Here is a 25608-nt window from a genome sequence, read left to right as displayed (position 1 = left end):
TCATGGCCCTTCGGCAGAACTGGAGCATAGTTAGAAGAAAGGAGAAATATAAATTGGTTTAAGGTGGGGGGTGGGGGGGGTGGGTGGAAGAGACACATTGAGGGTGTGGTGTGATGATTGTGGAGATGAGCAGATAATCAAAAGATGTCACAGACAAAAGGGTCAAAGAGGTGTTGAAGGTGGTGGTCTTTGTCTGAGAAAAGTGCTAATTAAGAATGGAAGACAGGATATTCAAAGTACAGCTCTAGTGGGGGTGGGGTGGAAAGACTAGAGGTTTTAGTTTTAGATTTAAAAATAATGGAAATAGGTAGGGAAAGAAGAATCTATATAAATTATTGAAAAAAAAAGCAGGGGGGTGGGAAAAGAAACGGGGTGGGGATGGGGGGAGGGGGAGTTTAAGATCTAAAGTTGTTGAATTCAATATTCAGCCCAGAGGGCTGTAAAGTGCCTAGTCGGAAGATGAGGTGCTGTTCTTCCAGTTTGCGTTGGGCTTCACTGGAACAATGCAGCAAGCCAAGGACAGACATGTTGGCAAGAGAACAGGGTGGAGTGTTAAAATGGCAAGCGACAGGGAGGTTTGGGTCTTTCTTGCGGACAGACCGCAGGTGTTCCGCAAAACGGTCGCCCAGTTTGCGTTTGGTCTCTCCAATGTAGAGGAGACCGCATTGGGAGCAACGAATGCAGTAGACTAAGTTAGGGGAAATGCAAGTGAAATGCTGCTTCACTTGAAAGGAGTGTTTGGGCCCTTGGACGGTGAGGAGAGAGGAAGTGAAGGGGCAGGTGTTGGATCTTCTGCGTGGGCACGGGGAGGTGCCATAAGTAGGGGTTGAGGAGTAGGGGGTGATGGAGGAGTGGACCAGGGTGTCCCGGGGGGAACGATCCCTACGGAATGCCGTCAAGGGGGGTGAAGGGAAGATGTGTTTGGTGGTGGCATCATGCTGGAGTTGGCGGAAACGGCGGAGGATGATCCTTTGAATGCGGAGGCTGGTGGGGTGATAAGTGAGGACAAGGGGGACCCTATCATGTTTCTGGGAGGGAGGAGAAGGCGTGAGGGAGGATGCGCGGGATATGGGCTGGACACGGTTGAGGGCCCTGTCCGACTAGGCACTTTACAGCCCTCTGGGCTGAATATTGAATTCAACAACTTTAGATCTTAAACTCCCCCTCCCCCCATCCCCACCCCGTTTCTTTTCCCACCCCCCCGCTTTTTTTTTCAATAATTTATATAGATTCTTCTTTCCCTACCTATTTCCATTATTTTTAAATCTAAAACTAAAACCTCTAGTCTTTCCACCCCACCCCCACTAGAGCTGTACTTTGAATATCCTGTCTTCCATTCTTAATTAGCACTTTTCTCAGACAAAGACCACCACCTTCAACACCTCTTTGACCCTTTTGTCTGTGACATCTTTTGATTATCTGCTCATCTCCACAATCATCACACCACACCCTCAATGTGTCTCTTCCACCACCCCCCCACCCCCCACCTTAAACCAATTTATATTTCTCCTTTCTTCTAACTATGCTCCAGTTCTGCCGAAGGGCCATGAAGGCTCGAAACGTTAACTGATTTCTTCTCCGCCGATGCTGCCAGACTTGCTGAGTTTTTCCAGGTAATTCTGTTTTTGTTTTGGATTTCCAGCATCCGCAGTGGCTTTTAGCTTTTTGTTTTTATCATTGAGTATTAGAAGTTCAGCTTCACATTTAAACTGGATGTCAATAAAATCCAGACTTAGCGAAAATTTCAAGATTAGACAGTTTTCACAATGATAAATGACAAACAAAAGTAACAAACTAGCCAACACATGAATAAGTAATGAATCATTATGTAAGTTGCTTGAATAAGCTGCAGACATCAGTTTAGGAAACAAGATTTTTGCCAAGGTTGAATCAGTTGCACAAATTCATATGGAGCAGGTTATTGATCTGTTTATTTATTCTGATTTCAGGTGGCTTAATGTCAGAAAGTACATAGAGCAATAAAAATAAACAATCTTAAAGAATATGCTTTAGAAATAAAGAGCATTAAATTGAACAATTAACATATTTCAATATGAAGCTGGTTAAAAATGAAAGCTGTACCTTAATTACCTCCATCACTAAAAATGGATAGAAGTAATGTTTTTGCCCATTAGTCTGTTTGTCTGTAAGCAAATCTCTCAAAAACTAACGAGTGTGTTTCAACAAAACTTGGTACACCGATAGGCTATCGCCCAGGAATGAATTAATTAGCTTTTGGTGACGTGTTTGTTGACCTGGATCCTGGAATTTTTTAAAGGATCCATCCATTAACATTGGGAGATAGGGAAAATTGTCTTTCTCTTTTAGAATATTATGGGTTGCTTGATTTAGAATGCTATCGATTGTTTTAGAATGCTGTGGATTGTCTTAGCTGCTGTGGCGGAGTTGTCACAGCTGTCAAAATCTGAGCAAAATTTTCAGAGCAGGTTGTTAGATGTGGATTGGCCTGAAGCCTTCTCAGTGAGATGGAAGCTCTTAATAAAAAGACTTCTTTTTTCAACTTTGCAGTTACAGAGCATCGACAAAAAGCCTCAAGAGTGGCATAAATGTAATAATGTTAACCTCTCTACTGAGTGCCCTCTTCACTTGTTCAATGTATTTCTCATACTGATCACAGAGATGATTTAGAAACTCTGCTCTAGAAAGCGAGTTGAGTACAATTTGAACATCTTTATGAATAGAGGTTATAGGCACTTGTCACACTTATAAATTGATCATAGTATGGTCTCAATAAAACCCTGATCTTCAAGTACATGAGGAACAAGTTTCAATGGGCACATTTAAGGGCCCTTTGGTCGAGCGAAATGTGTGACTACTTCAGAATATGGAAGAAGCTAAGTGAACCACGCCTACCATAATGGAGGTGTATCTCATATTAGCTACATCACAGGCTATCAGTGACCACAGTTATGGAGAAATTTATGTCCCATTATAGTTCTTGTCGAAAGGTATTGAGACAGAAAGGTGAAGCTAAGGCAATGAATGTGAATGTGAATAAAGATTCCAATCAGATGTTTCTCATTTTCCTTAGAGAAGCTGCCAATGATTTTCTTTTTGCTACATATCTAAACAACTTACATCATTAGACAATTAGAAGAACCATCACAGTCCAACTTCAATTGTACATTTTTCAAAAAAAGGTTTCAATAAGTTTAAAATGATCGCACTCTCCAGAGAATAGTCATTAAGAGCTGAAATGTGAACCCATTAGTCAATAAATAAAATATGTATGTTCTCATAATCAATGATACAGCAAAAAATATATTCTGTACATTGTTGTCCAAGGTACTTTGTGATGAAATCCCTTCTTCAATATGCACATACAGAAAATTGCTATAATTCACCATACAAAAGTTCCCAATTTTTCTTACATCTTGCAGTGTAATATCTAGTGTGGTTAGGATAGGGCTTAATGATAGAACAATATTGCAACTTTTCTTGCATTACATTCAAAAATGCAAGTTTTGTCCTCAGAATTATAATCAAACACTGCTATTAAAATTGTTTTCAGTTACTATTTGGCCTTCAAAACTATATATATTTGAATTATATTTTTTACATAAAACACATTTATTACAAATCTGAAGAAATGATGTCCTAAATTTCTTTATCCTGAAAGCATATATCACTGGATTCACAGCTGAATTTGCATGGGACAAAAGTATTCCAATGAGCAAAGCAGTTTTTGGGACCTTATGGGGGCAAAAATAAAAAATAACATTCATAATATGCAAAGGCATCCAGCAGGCAGAAAACAGGAATAAAACCAAAACTAGGGATTTTGCGAGTTTGAGCTCCTTCCCAAAATATCTTCTCGAGTCCGTAGCATTGATTACCTTGTTCAGTTGCTTCCTAATTATACAAAATATTTCAGTGTACAGGCCAAACATGATGACCAGAGGCAAGAGCACAAACCCAAAGAAATTAAAATACACCATGTAGTCCATTCTGATCACCTTTGTAAAATTGCATTTGATGTGTTTGTAGCTGGAATTCATCTCCTTGATTTGCGTCTCAGCATTGCTTCTGTTGTGCCAGCCAAACATTGGAGTTAGCCCAGTCAAAATAGATACAAGCCAGCAAATTCCAACAGCAATCCAAGCTCTCTTTTGTGTAACAATAATCCTATACCTGTTGAACAACATGAACATTATTTTGTTTTTTCAATACAGAAACAAGGCTGAGACAGTGACTAATATGACATTTCACGGAGTTACAAATAGTAGCTATTGTAGTTACTTAGCACCTTTTTACGTAGAAAATATCCCAGAATGCTTTATTGGAGCCATACTCAAAAAATGGATATTGAACAAAAGAAGATGTATTAGGATGGATGACCAAGTGCTTTATAAAAGGGATAGATTTTAAGGAAGATCTCAAAGGAGTAGAAGAAATCTGGGTAGTCAGAGAGAATTTTAGGATGTGGGGACCAGGCAGGTGATGATAGAGTGTCAAGGGAGGGGAGGTGATGATAGAGTGTCAAGGGAGGGGAGGGATGCGCAAGAGATCAAAGGGGAATGGACATTTGGTGAGGGGGGTCGGGGGGGGGAGGGGGGCGTTGGTAGTGGTGTTGTGCAGTACAAAGGACTAATGTTAAATATATAAATATATAGTTTACACCATCAGAGATGTAAGATAACATGACAACAGAGCATGGAAAGATAGAGTTCTATGTAGAGCCTCGTGCTAAGTCTGCATTGTACATAGTTAGTCTAATCTTCAATAAATGGTCAAAGTTACCAACAGCTTTGCCTGCAGCAGTATCTATAAGTCAAGATCATGAACAACTCCATCTAAGAGCAACAATGATGATAACATATGTTACGGGGATGGAAATGGATACAGTGATAGGGAGGGGTGGGGGCATGGATTGGTTCATTCTTGTTTCTACATTGCAAACTGAATAGATCCCTGTTCCAGTCAAATAATTTCTCAGCAAGCCAACCAGCAGTTTTCAGATTATTCTGCAGCCACTTAATGTAGTTGAGTGAGTTTACGTTACAAGGGGGAGATAGTGGCAAAGTGGTATTGACACTGGACTAGTAATCCAGAGACCCAGGGTAACGCTCCGGGTTTGAATCCCAACTTGGTAGATGGTGGAATTTGAATTCATCAATAAAAATCTGGAATTAAAAGTCTAATGATGATTATGAAACCATTGTTGATTGTCATAAAAACCCATCTGGTTCACTAATGTCCTTTATGGAAGAAAATCTTCTGTTCTTATCCTCAGCAATGTGGCCCTCTGAAATGGCTTAGCAAGCCACTCAGTTGTTTCAAACTGTGACAAAGTCAATAAGGAATGAAACTGGCTGGGCCACCTGGCATCGACCTAGGCACCGGAAATGACAATGGCAAATTCAGCAAACCCTGCAAAGTCGTCCTTACTGACATCTGAGGCTTGTGCCAAAATTTGGAGAGCTGTACCCAGACTAGTCAAGCAACAGTCTGGCATAGGGCGGAATTTTCCGGGCCCAGTGGCATCAAGCGTCATGGTGTGCATGAGCAGGCGATATGACAGGAAGGCCAAAAATGGGTTTCACAACATCATGAAACCAGTTTGCAATCGTCCACTCTGCCCGTCAATGGGGGGCTGCATTTCCCACCGTTGGGCGTCGGGAACCTCATTTTAACACATCTACATATCATTATAAGCCCTGCTTGCCGGAATCATCCCCCCATGCTGGATCATCCGAGACGTGTTTCACAGCAGTATATATAAGGCCGAAGGGTCATGAGGACTCGAAACGTCAACTCTTTTCTTCTCCACCGATGCTGCCAGACCTGCTGAGTTTTTCCAGGTAATTCTGTTTTTGTTTTGGATTTCCAGCATCCGCAGTAGCTTTTAGCTTTTTGTTTTTATATATATAAAGCGTACACCTGGTGAACTGCAATTCAAGGGGGACTCAGAGGTGAGTGCGCAGTAATGTGGTGCAGCGCTCATGAAGGTCGCCTGTTGGACGTCAAGGCCGAGGCACTGCGCATTCAGGCGAGGGCACAGGCAAGTCGCTTTTTCCCGGCTGGCTGACAGTGCGGTGCCAGGGCAAGGGCTGCACTGCGGTTGAGGTAAGTTGGGGTGGTGGGGCGGGGAGGCGAGGGCTGCCCTATGGTGGAGGCGATGGTAGTGCACAAGCATGTGCGGGGAGTTGGGGGCTAGAGGACATTACGGCGGGCCTCCACTGTGTCCTGTAGGCACTCATAGGATGCGTCACTTAAGCAGGGGGCTGTGGTCTTCTTGCCTTTCAGGGCCATGTCTTCTTTGCAGCAGCCCTGGGCTGGAATCACTGAGAGGTGTGCATGCAGCTGTGGTTTAAATATGGCACCCGGGGGTGAGGAAGTGGTGAGGCGATGGCATGGCAAGTGAATGAGAGCACGCCTGTCATCGAAACAGCGTGTTTTCTGGGAATGAATAATTAACGAGGCGAGATTAGGACAATACGTCGTGAAAAGCCGCCATTGCAACCAGCGGGCAAAGCGTTCTTTCCCCTGCCCGCTATGCACTTCGTGCAAAACTGGAACAATTCTGCCCATAGTCATACTCACGGAATCATACCTCACAGATACGGGCTGGGATTTTCCACACCCGTTCGTGGCGGGTGGAAGCATAAAATATCATGAGGGGAGGGCCAAAAATCGGCTTTACGTCGGCATGAAACCACAAAGGGAGTAGCTGTTGACACCCGTGTGGCAGCTTCAGACTTTGAAGAGAGAAGGTACAATGAGGCTCATGGTGCTAGCCGAGCATTGGTGGAGCACGCCATAGGGCACTTGAAGATGCTATTCTGATCCCTGGACAGATCTGGCGGAGCACTCCAGTACTGTCCCCAGAGGGTCTCACGGATCATCGTGGCTTTCTGTGTACTGCACAACTAGTGCTGCAAAGGGGGAAAGACTTGACAGATGACGAGACGGAAGAGCTGCACGTCTGCTCCGATGAGGAGGACCTCGAAGGGGATGAGGGTGATGAGGTCGAGGAAGACGAGGCTGCAGGGAAAGAGGCCATAGCCAGGGCCAGGTGAATCAAGTGTGTACCTGAGGCCCTCACTGCCAGCAGATTCCACGAGAAAGATGACGAGTTGCGGTGAGTACCCTCTTGGACAGGAACCCTCCATCACGGGCCAGCATGAACATTAACGTTGCTATTCCTCTCATTTCACCCGTGCATTTCAATGTGAGAGTGAATAGTTGCACATCAGGCTCACATTGTTCTGATCCCTTGAAGGATGATGAAGCCTCCGGAACACGTGTCCTAGCTGAGATGAGGTGCTAACTGGAGAAGGGTGTCCCAGCATCAGATGTCAGAAGGTGCTGCCTCTCCAGGATCCCAGTTACAATGGCACCCTACAAGAGCTAGGAGACATCCATCAGTGTCAATACAAGAGGGATGTGAGTACCTTGAGCTAACGCCAGCTGCCCCTTCTCCTCAAGGAGTCAGCCAAGGGCCCACGGGCACCCATAGAGAGGAGGACCAGCAGCTGGACACCCCGAGGCCATCCACCCAGGTAACTCTAGGAGTGTCCAGCCCATCCAAATCTCCTCTTTCTGTGACCCCATCACTTCTAGCTCCACAGACCGAGGAGGGTGCCACTGCCATACAGCAGGACCTCAAAAACAGCCCTCCAGGTCTCGGCCCTTCAGAGGTGTAGCAGGCTGCCTCCGCCTCCACAGCAGATGTCAGGCAAGCACAAATACGTAGCAGCAGGGTTAGGAAAGATACAAAGATCTAGGAGCACAACAGTGGCACGGGTGTTCACAACATGTATATAATGTACACAAATGTAGATAGAATCGCACCCATTTCACATCCCCTCTTGTGTTTGCTTCCTTTTTATGATGAGCTGCATTGCTGTCAATCAGGTGTGATCCCATTGTCCCTCCCCTCACTTATCACACATGTCGCTATCATGGGCCTCTCGTCTATGTAGTGTGCTTGCATAACACCACAGTGTGCACCTCTTTTTCAGATCATTCTTGATATCAGTAATGCCTCAACCTTAATGTTAAGTGTGCTTGTGGAAGGTACCTCACTCACATGCTTCGCAGAGTCATGCCATGTTTATTCTTAGTTGTGTAAGATTGAGGCAGAGGTGTTCCCCTATCTCGTCTGCATCCTTGAAAGGTAAAGGTGCAGTGTACAAGGAGAGATGTGTTCACGCATGAAGAAGGGTCATACATCATGCAAATCCATGGGCTCTCTGTCTCTCGGCAGGGTTTTCATGCTATAAGCCCATACTCAGAGCTCGTGTGCAGGCTGTCAGCCAACTGCGTTTTCCACTTTCAGAGTGTACATCTGCTAAGCTCCCCAATAAGTGGAGGCACCTTGTCACCTCAGCAGGAGTGATGTCCTGCACCAAGGTCCCCATGGCAGTCACCATCCTGTGAGTGTTGACCTCAGTTTGCTGGCATACCGGCGCTATCACCTCAGACTGAACGCGGATGGGCTCCTCCATCACCCGTTGCAATCTGAGGAATGCGGCTGATATCCCTTTGTGATGTTCCCGTGATTGTCGCTGCAGCTCCAGCAACTGATTTAGGACCAAGTCCAAAGGCTCGTCATTAGACTCGGACTCAGCAGATTCCTGGCCTCCAGCAGTGCTCCAAGTGCCGGGGATCAAGGATGTCCCTGCCTCCACCTACCATGGAGCAGATTGTACGCTGTGCTCACCAGATTGTGACCCAGAGTCTGTTCAAGAACCGAGATGTGTGTCTCTGCACCGATGAAGGGTGTGGGTGCGCGCTGTGATGGGGCTTCAACAGTGCGGTCCTCAGGTTCCTCTTCTGAGGTGTTCTTGGGGCTGGAGCTAAGGGCCTAGCTGTTTGAGGGCCTTAGGTGCTTGGCAGAGATGCCTATGAAAGAAAGTACAGATAATTAGTGTATGGTAGCCGAATTAACAGCACACTCACAGTAGCGTTGAGTGGGAAATGAGCTGGTGCAGGATGGGTATTTGCCGCTGACCTCACCATCGCTGCAGGCATGGTCCACCTCCTCTCCGGCCAACTCAATCACATGATTGTCAAAGGGAGTGAGGACCTTGAGTTCAGGCGCTTCACCCCCAGTCCAGCGCCACCCTGTTTTATTGTATGTGAGCTAGTCCTGCATAAAGACAGATGGAGAGAGTATGAGCAAGACACATGCCAAGGCTGATGATAAAGATGCCTAGCATGTGGGGTTGGTGAGTGGAGCCATGGATGGGATGAGGGCACGATCTTCAGAGGAGATGAGGCCAGATGGAGATGTGAAGGTATATGTGAGAGTGAGTGGTGATGTCCCTTGAGCTGACAGTGAGCGAGAGCCATGTGATTGTTTAATGGGCTGGTGAGCGTGTGAGTTGAGAGTGATGAGATGGTTGACTTACCCTGGCATCATGGATGAGGTAATTCACCCTCTTTCTGCACTGGGTAGCAAACCTCTTGTTGGAAGTGTTAGCACTGACCACCGCTGTAACCACTTCCCAAGCTGGAGTGATAAGGTTGGTGGACCTCCTGTGGCAATCATGGTGGTACAGGACATGGCGGTGGGCCTCCGCAGCGTTCAGCAGGTGTTCGATGGAGGCATCTTTGAACTTGGGGCTGCTGTCTTCTTCCCTTTTTGGGCCATTTGTGGTCTCTATAGCAGTCCTGGGCTGGAGAGATTGAGAAAGCTCTGCATGGGTGCCGTTTAAATATGGCCCCCAGAGCGAGGAACCGGTAAGCTGATGGTGGGCAAATCAGAGGCCGCCCATCTGAGATCTAGCATTTCCCATGCGTGCATAAATAATGAGGTGGGAAGTGGATAATATGGCGTGAAAACCCGCCATTTTTTACACCACTCCCGCACTTAGTGCAATGAGGGAAAATCTCTGCCCAATTTCCGAGACACCACCAACACCATCCCTGGATACGTCCTGTCCCACTGACAGGACAGACCCGGCAGAGGTGATGGCACAGTGGTAAACAGTCAGGAGGGAGTTGATAATATCGACTCCGGAACCTCAGGTCAAATGTGGGAGAGGAAGCTTCCTGCTGATTACCATGTACTGGCCCCCCTCAGCTGATGAATCAGTGCTCCTCCATGTTGAACATCACTTGGAGGAAGCACTGAGGGTGCCAACGGCACAGAACGTACTCTGGGTGGGGGACTTCAATGTCCATCACCCAGAGTGGCTCTGTAGCACCACTACTGATCATGCTGGCTGAGTCTTAAAGACATAGCTGCTAGACTGGGTCTGGGGTAGCTGGCGAGGGAATTAACAAGATGGAAAAACATACTTGACCTCATCCTCACCAATCTGCCTGCCGCAGATGCAACTTTCCAAAACAGCATCAGCAGGAATGGCCATCGCACAGTCCTTATGGACATGAAGTCCCGTCTTCACATTGAGGATACCCTTCATCGTATTGTATGGCACTAGCACCATGCTAAATGGGATAGATTTTGAACAGATCTAGCAAATCAAGACTGGGCATCCATGTGACGCTGTGGGCCATTAGCAGCAGCAGAATCACACTCAGCCACAATCTGTAACCTCATGGCCCGGCATGTCACCATTCTACCATTACCACCAAACCAGGGGTTCAACCTGGTTCAGTGAAGTGTGCAGGAGGACATGCCAGGAGCAGCACCAGGCATGCGTAAAAATGAAGTGTCAACATGGTAAAGCAACAACGCAGGACTACTTGCATGCCAAATGGCGTAAGCAGCAAGTGATAGTCAGGGCTAAGTGACCCCACAGCCAACAAATCAGGTCTAAGCTCTAAAGTCCTGCTTTATTCAGTCGTGAATAGTGGTGGACAATTAAACAACTGACTGGAGGAGGAAGCTCCACAAATTTCCCCATCCTCTATGATGGGGAAGCCCAGTACATCAGTGCAAAAGATAAGGCTGAAGCATTTGCTACAATCTTCAGCCAGAAATGCCGAGTGGATGATCCATCTTGGCCTCATCGGGAGGTACCCAGCATCACAGATGCCAGTCTTCAGCCAATTCGATTCACTCCACGTGATATCAGGAAATGGCTGAAGGCACTGAATACTGCAAAGCATATGGGCCTTGACAATATCTTGGAAATAGTACTGAAGACTTGCATTCCAGAACAGCCAAGCTCTTCCGGTATAGCTACAATATTGGCATCTACCCAGCTATGTGAAAAATTGCCCAGGTATGTCCTAAACACTCAAGCAGGACAAATCCAACCTGGCTAATTACCGCCCCATCAGTCTATTCTCAATCATCAGTAAAGTGATAGAAGAGATCATCAACAGTGCTATCAAGTGGCAATTGCTTAGCAATAACCTGTTCACTGATGCCCAGTTTGGGTTCTACCAGGGCCACTCAGTTCCTGACCGCATTACAGCCTTAGTTCAAACATGAACAAAAGAGCTGAATTCCAGAGGTGAGGTGAGAGTGATTGTCCTTGACATCAAGGTAGCATTTGACCGAGTGTGGCATCAAGGAGCCCTAGCAAAACTGAAGGCAATTAGAATCGGAGGGAAAGCTCTCTGCTGGTTGGAGTCATATCTAGCACAAAGGAAGATGGTTGGTTGTTGGAGGTCAATCATCTCAGTTCCAGGACATCATTGCAGGAATTCCTCAGGGTAGTGTCCTCAGCCCGAACATCTTCAGCTGCTTCATCAATGACCTTCTTTCCATCATAAGGTCAGAAGTGGGGATGTTCGCTGATGATTGCACAATGTTCAGCACCATTTGCAATTCTTCAAAAACTGTAGCAGTTCATGTCCAAATGTAATAAGACCTGGAAAATAGCCAGGCTTGGGCTGACAAGTGGCAAGTAACATTCACACTACATAAGTGCCAGGCAATGGCCATCTCCAACAAGCGAGAATCTACCCATCCTGCTTGACATTCAATGGCATTACCATCGCTGAATCCTCCACTATCAACATCCTGGGTGGGGTACCATTGACCAGAAACTGAATTGGACTAGCCATATAAATACAGTGGCTATAAGAGCAGGTCAGAAGCTAGGAATCCTACGATGAGTAACTCACCTCCTGACTCCTCAAAGCCTGTCCACCATCTACAGGGCACAAGTCAGGAGTGTGATGGAATACTTCCCACTTGCCTGGATGAGTGTAGCTCCAACAACACTCAAGAAGCTTGACATGGTCCAGGACAAAGCAGCCCGCTTGATTGGCATTCCATCCACAAACATTCACTCCCTCCACCGCAGACTCACAGTAGCAGCAGCGTGTACCATCTGCTAGATGTACTGCAGAAACTGACCAAGGCTCCTTAAACAGAACCTTCCAAACCCATGAATGTTACCATCTAGAAGGACAAGGACAGCAGATGCATTGCCACACCACCACCTGGAAGTTCTGCTCCAAGCCTCTCGCTATCCTGAATTGGAAATATATTGCCATTCCTTCACTGCTGTTGGGTCAAAATCATGGAACTCCCTTTCTAACAGCACTGTGGGTGTACCTATACCACATGGATTGCAGTGGTTCAAGAAGGCAGCTCATCACCACCTTCTCAAGGGCAATTAGTGATGGCCAATAAATGCTTGCCTCACTGGTGTTGCCCACATCCCATGAATGAATAAAAAAAGAGAAGTTAGCTAAGTTTTGTAGTTTAGTTCTGTTTACCATTTCTGTCTCACTTTTAAGATCGCAATGAAAGGTACATTATTAGCTGCACAGACATGATGAGCCAAATGCTTTCCTTCTGTGCTGCAAATCTTTCTATGATTCTCTGATTCTATTGTGAGGAATATTGCCTATGCTGCAAACAGGAAATTATGTTGGCTCTTCTACCAGGTGAGAAGGAGATAACTTTAGACATTAATCTGATTAATTAAGATGTTTTCTTATGTAGTTTACATTTTCAAAGTTAAGCTATGTACTATAATAATTGATTGCCTCACGTTTCAGCTTCAGTTTTGAGTTCTACATAGAAATGGGGACAGGTGCCTAGAATTATTCCATCTTATTTCCTCTTTTTGAGCTAAATCTGTTTTTGATGAACTGAAATATGATTGGTTGGTTTTATGTGGTGAAAACATTTTCTTTTTGGCTTTTAATTGCTTGCTGCACCAGCATGCTAAACTTTGTGTCCCTGTACAACTTACACAAAACTCTCTGAACATTTAAAAGCTTCATGCCTTTTTCAAATTATTTTGTTTTTCTCTAATTGCCAAAGTGACTATCCTCATGCTTAACCACATTATACTCCATCTGCCACCTTGTTGCCCACTCACTTAAGATGCACCGAAAGGAAACTCTTTCGAGTTATCAACAGTCACAGATTGCAACTCTTTTGAGTACAATCACAGTTCTTGGTTTCCGGGAGTGGGATGTGAACCCACAACCCTCTGATTCAAAGGTGAGGGTGCTATGAACTGAGCCACAAGCTGCAGCCTTTATTCGCACCAGTGAATTTCCACTCACTTCACAAACACAAAGCTCAATTGACTTTTGTCTAATTACTTCATCTCCTTCAATGACCCAGTGGATAAATGCACGACATGGTACTGAACCATACTGATGAGGAAATGTCGCAGGGCAATTCCTTGCTTATGTAGAATTAACTGATCTCAGTCAAGGGGCACTACAATTGGCCTCAGTGTCAAGGCTTTCTGGGGGGTGAAATTCAAACAGAGATCCCATTCTAATCCCTGTCCAGTGACTACTGCTGGGAACTACTTCTTCGTAGGGTTTGAGTGAAGACAGCATCAGGTTTGACTGTGGATTCAATGTCCTGCAGACACTCATGGGGCTCGCCCCTGAAGAATTACTACTAGAGCTGTTGGTGACAGTGGAACAATTTCCAACTTTTGCCATGACCTTTAAGAGAGGAAGGAGAGGATATTTGATTCAGCCAATGGCTGTTAACTTACTTGTGTGATTGATTGTATTGTATTACTTTCCTAAATATCCACTTAATCATTGCCAGTTTAATATTTTGTTCAAACCAGATACTGTGCCAAATTGAATCCAATCAGATAAAAATAATGTATTTTGATAACACTACAAAAATATAATTTATTTTGCATGTCACCAAACTTCATTTCATATTGGAATCTTTATTCCATTTGTTTCCTTTTGTTTATTTAAAGCCATCCATATTCACATTATCCTCCAACAAGGAAAACAATGACCAACCCAACAACACCTCTACTTAACACCTCTACACTGTGCAGGCCAGAGATACTGGCAGGTATTGCTCAGGTCCATGGTGTTGGTACGTGTGTATGCATGTGTTTATGTAAATATCTTGGTCCAGATTTTCTGGTTGAATTAAAGGTGAGGCCATGAATGCTGAAGTAGAAACTGGATAGCAACTGTGTGCACGGTGAAAATCAGGAGGTTGTTGTCCGAGCTGTCTTGCTTCTCCAGAAGTTTGCTAGAAAAGAATCTGGCCTTGATAATTAGCATTGAAATGCATGGAAGGAAGTGAATTTGAAGTACTTTTGTGATAGATATCTACTAAACTCACCAGAAAAAGTCCAATTCAGTGTAAGTAAATTTTCAACAGCACAAGTCTTAACTATTGCGAAAGAAAACTCTCAAACACTGAAAATTTTATAAGTATACAGACTCATTTCTTCAGATATTAATTATTGTTGGAAAATTTAAAAGTTAAAAATATAACTTTGTCTCTTTTATCAGTCTCTCTTAATCCCATCTTTCTTTCCCTCGCTTTAGTTCACATTCTATACATAATTTGTCATGAATTAATTATTCTAACTAACTCTTCCTGTTTCAAACTCTTGTGTGCCTCAGTCAGGGTACTTCAATCTGATTGGTTAAGGAGATACACAGTAGTTTGTTCTATTGACGCCAGGTCCCAGGACCCCTATAGTGTGTGCTGCGCCGAAATGGTTTTATCTTCACCCCAAGTTCCAATACAAAAGTCCATTGAAAGTCTATAAGTGTAAATGTAACAAAAGACTGGAGCCATTCTTTCACCACTGACCTCAAAATCTGGACTATTGTACCTTGCATCTAATGTTTATCCATCACACTTTAAAGTACCAACACTTTGATACAGGTGCAAATCCATCTCACAGAAAGAATTGAGCCAGTCACTAACATGAATTTGAAAGTTACAAGGGCCTTCCAGTTTGCAAATTTCTCATTAACCAGCAATTAAACTCTGGCTAATTCATTGTGTTTGCTTAGCAGCAATTAAACACTGTGGCCTTAAAGGGACACTGTTTCATACTGTGCTTTACCTGACAAGCAATACTTAGAAGATCCAGAAAAATATTGCATTTTATGCATAAGGTGTGCCCATCTTATTTCTTCAATGAAAACTGTGTAGAACAGTCTACCAGATTGGGTCATAGAAAACAACCCTAATTTGGGTATTTAAAAAGATTAAAAGCTTTGATAACATAAATAGAGAAAAACTGTTTCCTCTGGTGGGGTAATGCAGAACAAGGGGACATAGCTTTATAATTAGAGCTAGACTGTTCAAGGGTGATATCATGAAGCACTTGTTTATACAAGGAGCAGTAGAAATCTGGAACTTTCCCCCCAAAAAGCTGGTGAGGCGAGGTCAATTGAAAATTTCAAAACTGGGATTGATAGATTTTTGTTAAATAATAGAACAGGCACAAGTGGCTATTTGACCTGTTCTTGCTCTTATTTTCCTAAATACATAAACTGTACCTTGGATCAAATTGTCCCCTATTATTTTAAATTTATTGTGCACCTGCAGAATGTGACCTAATATTATTAAAGGCCGTAAATGGGTTTGTCATGAAATTATCACACAGCTAGTTTTGAGACTAAAAAGATGATTACAACGAAGGAAATAGAGTTGAATTATAGATGATCCATGACCTAATAGAATGATAGGACAGCCCAAGGAGCTGAATGGCCTATTTCTCTCCCTCTGTTCCAAACAACCTCATAAAATACTCCGCACTTGATGGCTTTTTTTTCGTGAAAAAAGTAAATCTCCATTTTACTTGAGGCCCTCCATTTCATGAAGAAATAAATTTCAATTTTAAAACTGACTTTCTTTAATAACAAGTCTGCATTGTCTGTAACAATTTTACAACACTTAAAAATTATTACTGTACAGTATTGATGAAAATTGGATGGTAAAATTATAGTTCTGGCATAGGTCATTTTAGTACCTGATATGGATACATTGATCTTAACAAAGACCCCTTTGTAAAATGTAAAGACATGTTGTATTTTTGTGTTTGAACAATATTCAAGTATTATTCTTAGGTCGAATGAATTATGAGGGAAGGTGAAGAGTTGTAAGTGTAAGTTATAAGTGTGAGTTGTAAGCATGAGTTGTAAGGCGAGATTAATGCTTCACAGTTTTGCTTGACTAATTTCAGGAGTTAGGAGAAATTGTCATACATTCTCAGAGGTTTCACATGTTCGATTAACTCCTCAGTAAACTGAGTGAGTTGAGCGGAGACTGTTAAAGGGAAACTTATGTGTGGTCAACAAATGGCAACATGGTAGTGAGCCATATGCCCTTTGTGTTTCCCTGTCATTTTCAGGTTCAGCTGTTCCTTACTAGAACAGGATGTGTTGGTCAGGTCACTGAGGGAATAATTTTAAACTGATGGTTTTAACTATAAAGCAGTGCAACAAGAGGATAGGTAGATTTTCTTTTCTGTGATAATTGGTTTACGTATGAACAAGGAGCAGAAGTAGGCTGTTCAGCCCCTCGAGCCTGCTCTGCCATTTAATAAGGTCATGGCGGTTCTGATAGTAACCTCAAATCTGCATCCCACCTTCCCCCGATAACCTATTACCCCCTTGCTAACCAAGAATCTATCCACCTCTGCCTTAAAAATATTCGAAGACTCTGCTTCCACCACCTTTTTAGGAAGAGAGTTCCAAAGACTCACGACCCTCTAAGTGAAACAATTTTACATCATCTCTGTTCTAAATGGGCAGCCCCTTATTTTTAAACAGTGGCCCCTAGTTCTAGATTTTTCCTCAAGAGGAAACATCCTCTCCACATCCACCCTGTCACGACCCTTCGGGGGCTTATACTTTAGTTATTTTATTGTCAAAGTATTTGAGGGTTTGATTTATTTATGCATTGATTGGCTGACTGAAAATACCACATGGTATCAAACAGCAAGATAGATGCAGAGTTACACAGCACATCTGCACCCAGTATTTCACCATTTATTACATTAAACACTAAGCTCTAGTTATAAAGGTCCTATACTCACATTGTAATGTTTTAATAACACTCGGCCTTTTGGCTAAGATCAAGTGTTGCAGGGGCGACACCATGGTCCTGCCATGGCAAGGTCGGGATGGAAGGGCGATAACCAATCGCAATCCAAATCTATACCGTGGGTTACCTATCACCGTCCGAGTCACGGTGAACCACAGCGAAGGAGGATCACCTATGGATCGGGGCTTCTTCACCAGGAGGATCCTGTTGAAGGCGTGCGGCTTCCAAGCTACGGAGATCTTCACCCTGCACGACTCCCGCAAAGGCGGTTATTTTGACGTCACGTTCAAGCGGGTGGCAGACTGCGTCTGGCTCCTGAGGGTGTTCGAGGAGAAGAGAGACCTGCCGGAGATGAAGATCCTGATGGCGGAGCCGCACTTCTCTCTGCCGTTGCAACGGGAACGTGAGGTGATGGTGCATGTGTACAACCCCTTCGTCCCTGTCGCCGACGTGGTCACCTTCCTCACCAGGTACTTCGATAAGGTGGGGAGCGGCACCGAGATTCGAGACGACTTGGGGATCTGGACAGGCAAACGCCTGTTTAAGGTCACGCTAAAGACCGATGGTAAGGGAGCCATTTTCCACCCCCCCTCCAGTTTCGCTATCGGGGGAAACCGTGGCTACCTGGTCTACGCTGGGCAACCCAAGCATTGTCGCTCATGCGGCAAGGCTGGTCATGTGGCGGCCAACTGCAGCGCCTCCCTCTGCAAGATCTGCAAACAGGAAGGGCACCAGACAAAAGACTGCAAACAGGCCAAGTGCTGCAACCTGTGTGGCGAGGCAAGTCACCTCTACAGGACCTGCCCCAAACGCTGCCGTACTTACGCACAGGCAGCCAAAGCCGACCAGGGGGAAGCAGAAGAAAGGTTCCGTGTCACTCCAACCACCAAGGCCCCCAGGGAGCTCAACGGGACAAAGGAGGACACAGAGAGAGACAAGGTGGAGAAAGAGATTGAGGCAACAGAGAGCCAATCAACAGCACTACCCCCTGAACCTCCCAGTCCTCAGGACAGCGAATCAATGGAGGAGGAGGCAGCAGTGGAAAAGCAGCAGGGGGAGTGGCGGACGGTGAAGAACAAGAAAAGTAAGAGGGAGCGAAGAAGAAGCAAAGGCGTTTCCCAGAGAAGCGGCAAGAGGCGTCTCCCATCCGACACGGATGACAAGGGCAGCAGCTCTTCGGATGATGAAGTGCCAGAGCGGCACCGACAGAAGAGGCGGCAAAGCTCCAGGGCGTTGGAGAATGAGACACCCGAGCTCCAGAAAATTGGAGACAACAAGGAGACCAGCGCACCCCAACTTTGCCTGCAACCTGAGGAGGCCAGTGCACCACAGCCCCTGGAATCTGGGAGCAGTGAGGCAATCATCGCACCCCAGCTCCAGGAAGCCGGGAACAGCAACCCCCCAGAGGGGGTGAGTTTTGGAGAAGCTTCTCCAGCAAAGGTCATCTCAAAACCCGCTCTCTACGTGAACCTCCAGATGCCACCGGAGCAGAACATGGCCAAGGAGATCTACCTCAGCCCATCCAAAGTGAAGGAATTTGAGCTCACTACGGGTATGAAGGAGCAGACTAAAGGTCTGGGACTCTCAGAGACAGTGGGTTTGGTAGGAGAATAAATGCTTTAAAATGGGTTTAAAGATTGTATCCATAAATGTGCGTAGCATTAAATCAACTACGCGATGTGTTGCGACCTTGGACTACCTAGCCAAGGTCAAAGCTGACCTGTTGTTTCTGCAGGAGTGTGCGATACCGCACCTCAGCTCCTACAGGCAATGGTCACGATGGTGGTCCCACGGGCCATCGATCTGGTCGGGCGGAAACGACTCTCGTTCCTCCGGCCTGGGTATTCTGCTGCGGGGAGGCAACTTCACCGTCTCCGAGGTCAAGGAGGTGGTGGGCGGGCGACTCCTCGTAGCAGACGTAATGTACAAGAACGCTCCACTCCGGTTAATTAACGTGTATGGCCCGGCACAAGGGGCTGAGCGGCTGGAGGTTTTTCAGCAGCTCCCACTGCTGCTGGCGACCTCCAGGCCGGTCATTCTGGGCGGGGACTTCAACTGCATCATCGATGCGGCTGGACGATCCGGCAGGGCCGGAAGAAGATTGGACGCTACGTCCAGATCCCTGATGGAAACAGTTAAGGATGCCAAGCTGCACGACGTCTTCAGCAACCCTGCAGACGGAGCGCAGCGTAGATACACCTGGTCGCGGCCAGACGGGTCCATTCGTTCCAGGATAGACTTCCTGTTTGTGTCCCGTGCATTCACAGTCAGATCCACCGAGGTCAAGCCGGTGTTCTTCTCTGACCATTGCCTCCTACTGGCGGACTGCCACTTGGAGACGGACCTGAGGGTGGGCAGGGGGGCATGGAAGCTAAATGTGCAACTGCTGACCCCAGAGAACATTGAGGAGCTCAAGAGGGATTACAAAGGTTGGAGAACCGTGAAACCCCTCTTTGAGTCCCTGACACACTGGTGGGAAGTGATCAAGGGAAGCATCAAGAGGTTTTTCATCCGCAAAGGCACCCAGAAAGCTAGAAAGGAACAGAGGGAAATGTCCCGACTCCAGGAAAAGATGCAGAATCTGCTCCGGCTGCAGTCGATGGGGGTCGATGTCAAGGAGGAGCTCCAAGAGGTGAAGGGCCAGCAAGCCTCGCACTTTGCCTCGGAGGCCTCCAAGATCATCTTCCGTTCCAGAGTCCGCTCCGTGGAGCAGGATGAGACGTGCTCACGTTTCTTCTTCCAAAAGGTACACAGAGAGCGCTCTGTGATCAGCAGCCTGAAGGAAGAAGACGGCTCAGTAAAGTCATCACGGTCCGACATTCTGAGGATCAGCAAATCCTTTTATGCCGGACTGTATGACGTGAAGCCCACGGACAGCACGGCCTCCCAGTCCTTCCTGTCCTCTATCACGGAGGTCTTAGACCACAGTACGCGGGAGAGCCTAGACAAACCGCTAACTCCTGACGAACTGACTAAGGCCCTCGAGTCCTTCGAGAAGAGTAAAACCCCCGGAAGCGACGGCCTGCCGGCGGAGTTGTATTCGGCTCTGTGGGACTTGATCGGCCCAGACCTGCTAGAAGTGTACGAGAGTATGCTCCTGGCCGGCAGCATGTCAGAATCCATGAGGAAAGGCATCATCACCCTCATCTACAAGCACAAGGGGGAAAGGGAGGAAATTAGAAATTGGCGACCCATTTCACTGTTGAATGTGGACTATAAGATTCTGTCCAAGGTCATCGCCAACCGGGTCAAATCCGCTCTGGAATTGGTGATTCACCCTGACCAGACCTGCTCTGTGCCAGGCAGGAAGATCTCTGACAGCCTGGCGCTGCTCAGGGATACGATTGCCTATGTACAGGACAGGGGTGTGGATACCTGCCTCATCAGCTTGGATCAGGAGAAGGCCTTTGACAGAATATCGCACACCTACATGGGGGATGTGCTCTCCAAAATGGGCTTTGGGGAGGGAATTCGAAATTGGATCCAACTGCTCTACACTAACATCAGTAGCGCAGTCTCAATCAATGGGTGGGAAACAGATAGCTTTCCGATTAAATCTGGAGTCAGGCAGGGCTGTCCTCTCTCGCCTGTCCTTTTCGTGTGCTGCATAGAACCCTTTGCCGAGTCCATCAGGAAGGATCCGGGCATAAGAGGAGTGACGATCCCAGGCAGTGGAGGCACTCAGGTAAAAGCCTCCCTGTACATGGACGACGTCGCCGTTTTCTGCTCGGATCCGCTGTCGGTGCGCAGACTGATGCACGTCTGCGACCAGTTCGAACTGGCCTCGGGAGCCAAGGTAAATCGTGGGAAGAGCGAGGCCATGTTCTTTGGGAACTGGGCTGACCGATCCTTTGTCCCCTTCACTGTCAGGGCTGACGGCCTGAAGGTGCTGGGGATATGGTTCGGAGGGACCGGGGCATGCGTTAGAAACTGGAAGGAGCGAGTGGCTATGGTGAAAAGGAAACTGGGCATGTGGGAGCGACGCTCCCTCTCCATTGCGGGTAAGAACCTGGTCATCAGGTGTGAGGTACTCTCGCTGTTGCTGTACGTGGCGCAGGTCTGGCCCATTCCACACTCCTGCGCGATGGCGATCACTCGAGCCATCTTCCGCTTTATCTGGAGGTCGAAAATGGATCGTGTCTGCAGGGACGCGATGTACAAGCCTCTAGATAAAGGGGGAAAAAACGTGCCCAACATCGCCCTCATACTGATGGCCACCTTTGTGTGTGGCTGCATCAAGCGGTGCGTAGACCCTCAGTACGCAAACACCAAGTGTCACTACGTGCTGAGGTTCTACCTGTCCCCGGTGTTGCGAAGGATGGGCCTGGCCACGCTGCCGCGGAACGCTCCAAGCAGTTGGACCGTGCCGTACCACCTGTCCTTGGTGGAAAAATTTATGCAGAAAAACACCTTTGACCACAAGTCCATCAGGCAGTGGTCAGCACGTAACGTCCTAGAGGCCCTGAGGGAAAAGGAGAGGGTGGACCCTGTGGGATGGTTCCCCGAGCAGACTGTCAAAGTCATTTGGCAGAATGCCTCATCGCCAGAACTTTCCAACAAGCACCAAGACGTAGCTTGGCTGGTGGTGAGAAAGGCCCTCCCCGTCAGATCCTTCCTACACGCCAGGAGTCTCACCCCCTCTGCACGTTGCCCTCGAGGTGGCTGTGGTGGGGAAGAGACCGTTGTTCACCTCCTTGTGGATTGTGCCTTTGCAAAGAAAGTCTGGAGAGAGATGCAGTGGTTGCTGTCGAGGTTCATCCCGAGCAGTTCTGTGACACAGGACTCTGTGCTCTACGGGCTGTTCCCAGGGACACACACCGAGACAAACATCGACTGCAGCTGGAGGATCATCAACTCGGTGAAAGACGCGCTTTGGTCTGCCCGAAACTTGTTGGTCTTCCAGCACAAAGAGTTGTCCCCGACCGATTGTTGCGGACTGGCACAATCCAAAGTCCAGGACTACGTGCTGAGGGACGCACTAAAGCTTGGGGCAGCTGCCGCAAAGGCGCAATGGGGAAGGGTCCCTGTCTAAGACCTTTCTACCACAGCGCACCGAGAGACTGGGAACTGTTTAGAGCCCCTCGGGCTGTACAGATCAAAATGAAAGGCTGTAAATGATTGTAATATTGTTTGTACTGATGCACCTGGTGATACATTTTGTAAAAGTTTAACCTGGATTGTACCCTTGTAATGTTGTTTTTGAAATGGTTTTGAATGTGATTGAAGATTTTTTATGAATAAAGTATATTTTTACAAAAAAAAAAAATGTCATGAATGAATGAAAAAAAAGATCTGCCCAGTAAAACAATACTGGCCTGAGTGACTACTGCAAGGACCTTGTAGAGATGAAGTCCTGTCTTCACATTGAGGTTACCTCCATCATGTTGTGTAGCACTAACTCCATGCTAAATGGGATAGATTTCAAACAGATTGAGCAACTCAAAACTGTGCATTCATGAGGCACTGTGGGCCATCAGCAGCATCAGTTTTATTCAACCATAATCTGTAATCTCATGACCTGACATAACCCCCACTCTACCATTACTACCAAGCCAGGGGACCAACCCTGGTTCAATGAAGAGTGCAAGAGAGCATGCCAAGAGCAGCAGCAGGCATATCTAAAAATGACATGTCAACCTGGTGAAGCTATAATACAGGACTGCTTGAGTGCCAATCAGCAGAAGCAGCAATTGATAGACAGAGTTATGCTCTACAGTCCTGCCACATCCAGTCATGAATGGTGGTGGACAATTAACAACTCACTGGAGAAGGAGGCTGCACAAATTCCCCATCCTCAATGATGTAGGAGCCTGGCACATCAGTGCAAAAGATAAGGTTGAAACATTTGCAACAATCTTTATCTAGACGTGCCGAGTGGATTATCCATCTCGGCCTCCTCCGGAGGTCCCCAGCACCACAGATGCCAGTCTTTAGTCAATTCGATTCTTTTCACGTGATACCAAGAAATGGCTGAGGGCACTGTTTACTGCAAAGGCTATGGGCCCTGACAATGTTCCAGCAATAGTATCGCAGACTTGTGCTCCAGAACTTGCCGCACCCCTAGCCAAGCTGTTCCAGTACAGCTACAACACTGGTATCTACCTGGCAATGTTGAAAATTGCCCTGCTATGTCCTGTCCACAAAAGGGAGAAATCCAACCTGGCCAATTACTGCCCCATCAGTGTACTCTCATACATCAGCAAAGTGATGGAAGGGGTAATCAACAGTGCTATCAAATGGCATTTACTCAGCAATAGCCTGCTCACTGATGCTCAGTTTGGGTTCCGCCAGGGCCACTCAGCTCCTGATCTCATTGCAGCCTTGGTCTAAACAAGGACAAAAGAGCTGAACTCCCGAGGTGAGGTGAGAGTGACTGCCCTTGACATCAAAGCAGCATTTTACTGAGTGCAGCATCAAGAAGCCCCAGCAAAACTGGAGTCAGTAGGAATCATTGGGAAAACTCTCCACTGGTTGGAGTTATACCTAGCACAAAGGAAGATGGTTGTGGTTGTTGGTGGTCAGTCACCTCAGCTCCAGGACATCAATGCAGGGGTTCCTTAGGGTAGCATCCTAGGCCAAGCCATCTTCAGCTGCTTCATCAATGATCTTCCCTCCATCATAAGGTCAGAAGTGGGGATGCTCGCTGATGATTGCACAATGTTCAGCACCATTCGTAACTCCTCATATACTGAAGCAGTCTGTGTCCATATGCCGCAAGACCTGGACAACATTCAGGCTTGAGCTGATAAGTGGCAAGTAACATTCGCGCCACACAAGTGCCAGGCAATGACCATCTCCAACAAAATAGAATCTAACTACCTTCCCTTGACATTCAATGACATTACGACAACTGAATCTTTCGCTAACAACATCCTGGGGGTTATCATTGGCCAGAAACTGAACTGGACCAGTCATATAAATACTGTGGCTACAAGAGCAGGTCAGAGGCTGCGATTCTGCGCTGAGTAACTCACCTCCTGACAGCCCAAAGCCTGTCCAGGCACAAGTCACGAGTGTGATGGAATACTCCCCACTTGCCTGGATGAGTGCAGCTCCAACAATATTCAAGGAGTACGACACCATCCAGGGTAAAACAACCCATTTGATAGGTATCCCATCCACAACCTTAAACATTCACTCCCTCCACAGTAGTAGCAGTGTGTAGCATCTACAAGGTGCACTGCAGCAACTCACCAAGGCTCCTTCCACAGCAACTTCCATTCCTGCAAGCTCTACCACCTGAAAGGACACGGGCAGCAGATACATGGGAACACCACCACCTGCAAGTTCCCCTCCAAGCCACACATCATCCTGTCTTTTTCTGCTTTTGTTTCAGGTTTCCAGCAACCGCAGTATTTTGCTTTAATCTTAGTAATAAATTATATGTTCCAGTTAGAACTGAGTTGCGGCTGATTTACTATGTCAACATGTTACAAGAAAATGCTCACATTTTTCAGAGCAGCTGGGAGAATGAAATCTTTACCTGGTCGGGATCCTGGCTCGAAGGTAACGGTCGACAGCAATAGCCAGAAGACAGAGAATGGAGTTCTGCGTCAACGTTATCAGGATGCAGATTATAGAGAGACAGCTGTAGAAATGGGTCATTAAACCCAGGCTGACGGTGATGGCCATCGGGATCGCCAAAGCCCCCACGGCGATGTCAGCCAGGGCCAGGGAGACGACGAAGCAGAAGGTGGTGTCTCTAAGAGCCCGGTTGATCTTGACTGCCCAGCAGACCAGCACATTGCCCAGGACTGAGGCCACCGCGATCAGCACCTCAACCCCGATGTAGACATCATGCATCAGATCCCTGGAGTCAGCCGGATCGGACATGCTGCCAGAGGCTTCTATCTCCCACCCACCCCGGTCTCCTACTTCTTCCCAGAAATAACACAAAAAAAACACTTGGATCTTCTGGGAGAAAAACTATGTTGTGACTCAGAAACTCTTGTAGCATTGAGACTTAAAGATCTAATGTTAAAGATCTGCTTGCTCAGAGCGCTCTGTTCATTGCGATCTCCAGGACTCGTCCTTTCCCAGCTCGATTCCCATCATCTTTATCGCTGGCATTCCAATCCTCCCCAACTCCTGTTCCCAACAGTGAGCCAGTAATTCCCGGCAGGTTCCCACTCCTCGCTGTGAAGCCTGGATCTTTATTGTGTGTGTGTCTTCCAGTCACCGACCATCCAAGCTCTCCCCGAGTGTACAAGCAAAACTCCGACTCTTCCTTGAGATGTTATCTGAGTTCCTTGACAGGCTCCTTATTTCTTTCTCTCTCTCTCTCTCTTTTTCAACCCTCAGATTCATTGCACAGTGAAGCCATCCCCCAAATTCAAAGTCAAGAAACCATCTTCAGAAGGTCCTCCGTTCCCATCCAGTTGAATCTTTGCAGCTGCTTCTCTCTGTAAATCTCACACTTTGGC

The 25608-nt window shown here is 46.5% G+C and overlaps 1 protein-coding gene across 1 annotated transcript; it reads right to left on the bottom strand.

The window, feature by feature from the left end:
• Window positions 1-1911: 1911 nt before the first annotated feature.
• Window positions 1912-25608, bottom strand: LOC144683565 (adenosine receptor A1-like). The gene is made up of 2 exons (XM_078546712.1): window positions 24669-25608; window positions 1912-4152 (listed from the first exon to the last, which is right to left on the bottom strand). Exons 1-2 carry the CDS (start codon window positions 25016-25018, stop codon window positions 3504-3506), a joined length of 999 nt encoding a protein of 332 aa, XP_078402838.1. The 5' UTR covers window positions 25019-25608; the 3' UTR covers window positions 1912-3503.

Source organism: Cetorhinus maximus, chromosome 8 (assembly GCF_964194155.1).
Source record: "Cetorhinus maximus chromosome 8, sCetMax3.hap1.1, whole genome shotgun sequence".
Classification (NCBI taxonomy): Eukaryota; Metazoa; Chordata; class Chondrichthyes; order Lamniformes; family Cetorhinidae; genus Cetorhinus; species Cetorhinus maximus.
Note: the sequence above shows the minus strand (reverse complement) of the source record. Positions and strands in the feature narration are given on the sequence as shown.

Excerpts from the sequence above, each read along its gene's own strand:
- LOC144683565 (XM_078546712.1), bottom strand. The coding sequence starts at position 25,018 with ATGTCCGATCCGGCTGACTCCAGGGATCTGATGCATGATGTCTACATC. Across the intron at positions 4,153-24,668 it reads CGAGCCAGGATCCCGACCAG|GTATAGGATTATTGTTACAC; the intron begins GTAAAGATTTCA and ends GTTGTTCAACAG.